Source organism: Leguminivora glycinivorella, chromosome 12 (assembly GCF_023078275.1).
Source record: "Leguminivora glycinivorella isolate SPB_JAAS2020 chromosome 12, LegGlyc_1.1, whole genome shotgun sequence".
In the NCBI taxonomy this organism is placed as follows: Eukaryota; Metazoa; Arthropoda; class Insecta; order Lepidoptera; family Tortricidae; genus Leguminivora; species Leguminivora glycinivorella.
In genome coordinates, this window is record NC_062982.1 from 8,621,875 (window position 1) to 8,629,599 (window position 7,725).

Here is a 7,725-nt window from a genome sequence, read left to right on the forward strand (position 1 = left end):
TTCCAGATCCATTTTTGTGCACAGATCCCCTAAGTGAAGACTGTGGTTGTAGTGTAAGCTCACTTATGGATTCAAGAAGGCCTTCATCAGAGGCATCTCGTGTTACGCTCACTCTACCCAAGGCAATCATGGATGTTCTAGAACCGCAGTTCAAATCACCCAAGTCCAGTAGCGCTGGATCTAGTGTCGTACAAGCCACGCTCACCATTACCCCCCAAAAATCAGCCAGTGGATCGCCCAAGAGGAACATAGTGAAACAAGCTGTACTCGAAATTAACAAAACGCCCCAAGTAGAAATCACTGGACGTAATAGATACATTGTGCAAAATAATCAAATAAGCGAGATCCAGCTGCCGCCTAACAATGCTTTCGCCTCTTGTTCCATTCAACAGGGACAACAGATGTCGAGATACTCCACTTCCACTCTCCTAGATGTAACCAAAAATAACAACACGTCTCGACAAGGAAAAGAGCAGAGTGACACAAACGAGGTGTTCCATCAGAAACATGAAATCACTAGTGGCGTCAGTACACTCCCGGCAAGACACAGCAAGTCACTAGATCAGTTGAGAGTCGCACAAATGGCACCACTTAATAATTCGCAACAGATGCTTGTGAAAAATTTACGAAATAGCTCTAATACCTCAGTAAACTATCCTCCCAAACCATACCTACCGCCACAACAAATTAAACCTACCACTTTACCTCGTAGCGTCACTACCACCGCTTATCCCACCAGCACCACAACCAGATGTGGATCCAAAGGGGATGACTATAGGAGAAATATAAGCGAATTCAGAGAAAAGTACAAAAATCCATTTAATCCTAATATACAACCACCTCACGGAATAAACAATGAAGTATTCCATAACGTAGGATATAAGTACGACGGTCGAACTAATCATAACCAAGTGTACGGTTATACTTTCGGTAATCAGGGTACTCCGCAAGTGAATAATATAATTCGTAATCCTTTAGAATTCCAAAGAGGCTATAGTGTAAATTTACCCCGTCCTATGTTGCCTCCACGTAATTCTTATCCACCGGTTAGTGGTAAAAACCAAGTGACTGATCAGACTAGCTTAGTTTCTAACAAACATGTTCATAGGTCTAACTCTACTCATGTCTTTCATCAAAATATGGAGAACCCGCAAATTGATATCGAAGCGGCTAGGAATCAACTGCGACACGAATTGAACTATTACCTGCAAAAAGGCGACTGGAGCTACGATTTTAACACAGGCAGTTTAATTCAGAACTACCAGAAGAAATCGAGTAAAAGTAGTGATGATAGCGGATTTGTAATGACATTAGACAGAAGCAGTGACGGAACGTCAAAATCAACCTACTCGAAAACCCCACCGTCTACACCACATTCGACAATGCCATCAGTAAGGCATAAGAAAAGCCGGTCTAAAGAATCCAAATTGAATCATGGCACGAAAGAAAACTCAAAAGTAAATTCAAGTCGTGATTCATTGAACAGTCACCATTCTATTAGATCAAGAGACAGTGGTAAGTCAGACCGACAGTGTAAATCGGATCGTAGCACGCCGAAGTCTGATCGAGGAACACCAAGGTCAGGTAAAGCAACTCCCAAATCAGGAGCCATTACCCCCAGATCTGGTTTGGCAACTCCAAAATCAGGACGACAAACACCTAAGTCCGGTATAGCCACACCTAAAAGTGGAAGATCTAGTGGGAAACCAGAAAAGCGTTCAAAGCATAAACCTTCTGAAAAGATGACCCAACTAATGTCTGAAGCCGCGTCATCTTCCAGCAGTGATAGTATACCGTTCGAGTTAAGAAGACTGGAATCATCAGCAAGTGTGCCCTACAGTTTAGATCATGGTCCCGAACTTTTGCGTCACTGCAGAAGTGCGGCTTCTGTATTAGATGAACCCAATATTAATAATACGTTTGGATCTGAATCATTACCCAATTTAGCGCCACCGCCAGCATTCGAATCACCACCACTTGACATCGCCGATAAGGACTTCAAAATATTGCCGCCTGAAAACTTTTCTAATAAAGAGGAAAAGAGAAGCAGAAGCAACTCGACATCAAGCTTAAGTGAACAGAGCGGATGGGTATCTAGTGGGCGTAGTTCTGGACCTTCGACTCCAGATAACGCTAGTTGTCAATTAAACCAAAATTTCCCTCCTCCTGTGAGTTCGACTGCCTCTAAAGTTACCAATGATGAAGTTGATGGTAGAAAAGTTGAAGGTGAAACTATCAGTGATTTCAAAAGAACAGTTCTTAACGGTGATCAACTTAGAGAAAGACTTTTAAAGTTAGCTGTAAAAGTAGCACAGGCCAATCCAAATGAGAAAATTGAATGCTGTGATAAAGAAGTGTGTGAAGAGTGTACAATTTGCAGTGACTCTATTTGCACGGATAGCCAATGTGAATATAACAAACTTATGCATAGTAATGGAATAGATGCTGGTTGTAATTCAGACACATGTACGGCTAGCTGTTTTCAGCAAATGCCAGCAAACGTGGGAAAAACTAACCAAAGACATAATTCTTTTAGTGCTATTCAAGGAAAATCTTACAATTGCACACCTAAAACATCAAATGAGGGGATGGTAAAGAAATCACAAACAATCAGTGATAATTTACATCCATATTTACGACGGGAGATATCCCCAAAGCTGTCACAAGAGCCAGTGAAGTCAGGTAATCCACAAGTGAAGAAAGTATTAAAAGACCGAATCGAATATACTGAAAAACTGATAGCAGCTGAAATCAGAAGTCTGACAGTTGACCGTAATTGCAAAAGCCACAAGAAATCAAACGGATCAGCTGCGGCTGTACAAAAGTATCATAACAGAGCGAGGTCTGAAATCGATCTCGCTCATTTTCAGGCTGAAAATGATTACGAGCATTTACCTCCACCGCAGCAATTTAGAGATGCCCCACCTCCTCCAGATGAATTTAAGGTAAATGTCTTCTTAGTATTCGCAACATAATAATCAAATAGGTCATTTGTAAAAATATAGTAACATCGATCCCATATTAATACTGATAACATAATTTCAGGACCCACCAACAACGAAGTCACCAAAATTAAGCAGACAGAGCAGCAAATCGTCTACTCCTTCTAAAACACCTCGAAAACAATCGGTCCAACCGTCAACCCTCGAATTAGACAATCCATTGTACCACGTTTGTGAAGGTATTATTGCAATTATATTATTTAAAATATTGTAAATACCTATGTTTGTATATTTCGTGTGCTTCTGCTACTAACTAATATTTTCGGCTTCGCATCAGGTATTAGAGAGCGCCGAAAACTTAGACCTCTCCAATCAGTCACCTCGAATGGTACTTCTTCTGGTGGCACGCTGAATAAAAGCCAGAGTACTGGCGAATTAGCCTCTCGAAATGAGAATGGAAATAACAAAGGTACGCTTTATTGCACTAACACTATAATATTTAGCTTTTGAGCAGCACTGCCTGCTTTTTATGTCAAAATTTAGACTCATCACTTAAAAGCACAAAAATTGAAGCACCCATGGAGAAAATGTTTCCTCGATAAGTTATAGATTGACAAACACTACTTTTCATACCTTTCTTGCCTTTTCTTCCTTCATTAATCCACAACTTAAAAATTCAGAGCAACGTGAAAGCAACTTCATCAGCATCTTTGGATTAGCGGAATCAGAGCGCCTCTTCGTCAAGTGCAGAGAAGAGTTCAGACAGAGTGTGAAGTATCCAGGTGCCATCTACTCCGACTTCACGCTACCAGTCGAGGGCTCTCTGCCATACTTCCATATTAGTGACGAATACAGGATGTTCAATCCAGAAGGTAACATTTGTCTTTAAGGGCCGGTTGCATCAAACCCTCTGTCATCGTTAAAAAGCGTTCGTAAAATTGTATTGTATGGGAAGTTCCATAGACGTCAGCAGACTGCGTGACAATGATTTGTGTGTCAAATGTGGTTGATGCAACTGGCCCTAAATCTCTTTTATCCATCTTTAAATTGCATTCAGTGCTTTCAACTTACAAAAAAGTCATAACTCCAAGTAACTGTAAGTCCCATGCAAAAAATCCATGTTGGGTTTGGCTTTAGGTACTGTTTCAACTCTTGCATCATATTGATATACTATTGTTATATTTCAGGACTGCATTTAATAATCTGCGTGCATGGCCTAGACGGTAACGCAGCAGACCTACGCTTAGTGAAGACGTACCTAGAGTTAGGTTTACCAGGAGCTAGATTAGATTTCCTCATGTCTGAGCGTAATCAAGGAGATACCTTCTCTGATTTCGACACCATGACAGACAGGTAAAGTTTTTAATCGTTTTAAATTATTTCACAACCTTTTATTACGGCTTCAACCAATGTTTATTTTACGGCTAGAATACCTAATCACAATCCAATGTGCTCTGATTTCGACACCATGACAGACAGGTAAAGTTTTTTGCCTTTTATTACGGCTTCTAATCTCCGTTACTATAGATTTCATATTAGAATACCTAGCCAACGTCACAATCACTTACACTTCGTAAGCTTTTTGCTCCCATCGCTCTTCTATAGTGGCGCGACGAATTCAGACTGCGTTTCGATCGCCACATAACATAAACAATTCCTAGTTCGGCTAGGCCAGCTGATCTTAGTCGATTCTTCTGCTTGCAACTTTTGCCGAGTCCTGTTTAAAATCGCCGTCAATAGAAATTGTCAACAGTGTAAACAAACCGTTCTATAAAATATCAATATTCTAGCACAATTTCATTATTTTAAAGGTTGAGGATCATAATGTGATATGAATTGATTAAATAACACATGGATTTAGCCAGTATCTGATGAGCAAGAATGAAAATTAAAAACATTTTGACTAAAAGGTTTGTTTACATTGTTCACAAGTTCTATTGACGGCGACTTTAAGTAAATACTTATTGCATCTCTAATTTCTAATTATGTCCTTTCCAGGCTTGTTCAAGAAATTATTACGCATATACAAAACTCTAACGAGCCAGCTCGAATAAGCTTCGTAGGCCACTCTTTGGGCACAATTATCATCAGATCCGCTCTAGCCAGGCCGCAAATGAAGCCATTCCTTGGCAAGCTTCATACTTTCTTGTCTTTGAGCGGACCTCATCTTGGAACGCTGTATAATTCCAGTGGATTAGTCAATGCAGGTAAGATACTACTCTCAACTACACACATCGATGTTAACAACTTATATCTTGACAATGAGTTTGCATTCTTTTTTTTCGTCAGGCATGTGGTTTATGCAAAAATGGAAAAAGTCAGGCTCCCTTCTCCAACTATCACTGCGTGATGCATCCGACCCGCGGCGTTCGTTCCTCTACCGTCTCAGCGAACGCAGTCAACTTCACCAATTCAAGCATATTCTACTCTGCGGATCAGGACAGGATCGCTACGTACCTCTGCATTCAGCTCGGCTTGAGCTCTGTAAAGCGGCGGCGAAGGATACGTCATTGTTGGGACAGGCGTACAGAGAAATGGTAAGATAAAAGTTTCACTTCTAAGATGGTTTTAATATTTCTCACGAGCAGTCGATTCGACGTCGTCAGTAACGTTTTATGCATCTGTAATTAACTCATTATGATAACAGCTTCGGAACAAGAGCATCACTGTTGGGCAAACTTACGGAGAATATTTATAATGACTTTCCGATTTTTGTTACTCTTTTTTATACTTAGCCTTCTAAGTCAAATTAAGAGTTAGTCAATAGTTTAACCCACACTACATACCATTATCTCACATAAGTGGTCATAGTTCTGCTGTTCCAATACGTGCCCGATTTCTATGCATCCGTAGCAATTAATCCAACTATGCTTTTTTGCCTCCTCAGGTCCACAACATGGTCTCTCCACTGGCTTCGCGAGCGTCTTCCGTGTCTGTGGTCCGGTACGACGTGCAACACGCATTGCCCCACACCGCTAGCGCATTAGTCGGCCGAGCCGCACACATCGCCGCTCTCGACTCTGATCTGTTCATCGAGAAGTTCCTGCTAGTGTCTGCTATGAAGTATTTCCGATAGATAAGTTACGTCGAACTAGTCTCACCTCCTTATGAATCCAAAATGGTATCAGAGACCCGGTATCTGCAAGATGCGTTATCCCACACCGGTCGGGTGAGCTGCGTGATTTTGATGTCTTCATCGAGAAGTTCTTGCTAGTGTCTGCCATGAAGTACTTCCGATAGATAAGTTACGAGATGGCATACCCGCTTCTTTAGTCAAATTACGGCAGTAGTCAACTGCTGGACTCACAATGTACCCTAACCAGCTGAAAAGCTCCTATTGTTTCTGCAATGAAGTACCTACCTACTTCTGATAGATCCGTTCAATCGTTGTCCAACAATAAGGAAATTAAGCAGTTGCCTAAAGCGCTACATTTGGGCAGATAAGGGAAAAGCCGCTCTCATAGAAAACTATATTTTATCGATCTAACGTAATCAAAGCGAATGTTTACATATATCGGGAAAGTACCAAAGAAGTATCGGTATTTCTCAGTTATGAAGTACTGGCAATAAATGTGGTAAGGTAGCTTTTCAAGAGTAAACACTAAACGTAAACAGGGACTTCTAGAAACGAACTCTGATATCAATGGCACTTCTAATTTCCGTTGATCTACGTAACATTTTATTAGACGAAACGGTATCGCATCTTGCTGGCCTAAACTAATATGCATATGCAAGTTGTAAGTACGAGAACTTGCAAATGACTAAATCTATAGTCGCATTTCTTCATGCATTTTCATTACTATACGTATGGCATTTTATGCTACTTTAGAGAGTTCTATCAAACAAATGCCTACTATTAATCGGCTCCCAATTCGTGCGAGGTTGAATTCTATTGTTTAAGGATTAATAGCTCTTAAGGCATGGGGAGTAAGTACGAAAAATTACTAATCATTTTGTAAATTTTTAAATCACGTGAAATGTATGCTTGGGTGTATGTTTGTAATATTCTAGGTAGGGTTAACATCACGAAACACCAAAGATTTTTATATTGTTAGAATAAGTATTAAGTACGTGAAGTTAGCGTAGTAGAGTTTATTACTTCTTGGGCCCTTCTAAATTCTGAAAGATAATCCATCTAACCAGGTTTAAACTCTAGTACGCTATTAGAATCGAATAAACCTACGATGACGATAAAATAAACCTAAATAATATATGATAAGATAATATCGTCTTCGGTTACTCTCACTCATGAAACAAAACTATGGGATTGACCATGATGAGCGCTGTCGAGATTGTAAAGGTAAAACGTCGGGATGTTCGAAATTCATTCCACGCGATATACTCGTTTCCATAGTTTTATTTCAGCATAGGATAAATCAACGATAACTGAGTGCAATGTTACTGAGAGGAAACATTATGAATTACAAAGCAAACTTCGTAACCCTTTTTTGCCGTTCGAATATGCAAGAGTATAAAGGGCCCATTTACACGGTGGGAGTACCTGTATGCGAGTTTCATTACATTACGGTTTTTTGTTTTTATAATGGTTTACGATAAAATATTGAAACTGTTATTGACACGGCTAAGCGGAACAATTCTACGCGCTACGGTGTAGCAATCGCGTAGCAGACCTGGGGCCCCCTTTCTCGAAACTACAAGTTACAATTTGATAATATCATGACAAGTTGAAAAGAGACTTCCGCTTGTAACTTGTAACTTTCAGTTTTGAGAAATAGATCCCTGAACACATAGACAGTAGACATGTGTAAAAATGAAAAGGCTC

At 40.2% G+C, this 7,725-nt stretch overlaps 1 protein-coding gene across 1 annotated transcript in view; it reads left to right on the top strand.

The window, feature by feature from the left end:
• The window catches only part of LOC125231650, a 48,524-nt gene extending 42,122 nt beyond the window's left edge, over positions 1 to 6,402 (top strand). Inside the window, 8 exon segments of the mRNA XM_048137144.1 lie at positions 7 to 2,945; positions 3,046 to 3,181; positions 3,280 to 3,411; positions 3,623 to 3,814; positions 4,130 to 4,295; positions 4,941 to 5,149; positions 5,232 to 5,479; positions 5,830 to 6,402. Coding sequence (XP_047993101.1) covers positions 7 to 2,945; positions 3,046 to 3,181; positions 3,280 to 3,411; positions 3,623 to 3,814; positions 4,130 to 4,295; positions 4,941 to 5,149; positions 5,232 to 5,479; positions 5,830 to 6,018 — 4,211 coding nt within the window. The 3' untranslated portion in view covers positions 6,019 to 6,402.
• Positions 6,403 to 7,725: the final 1,323 nt, after the last annotated feature.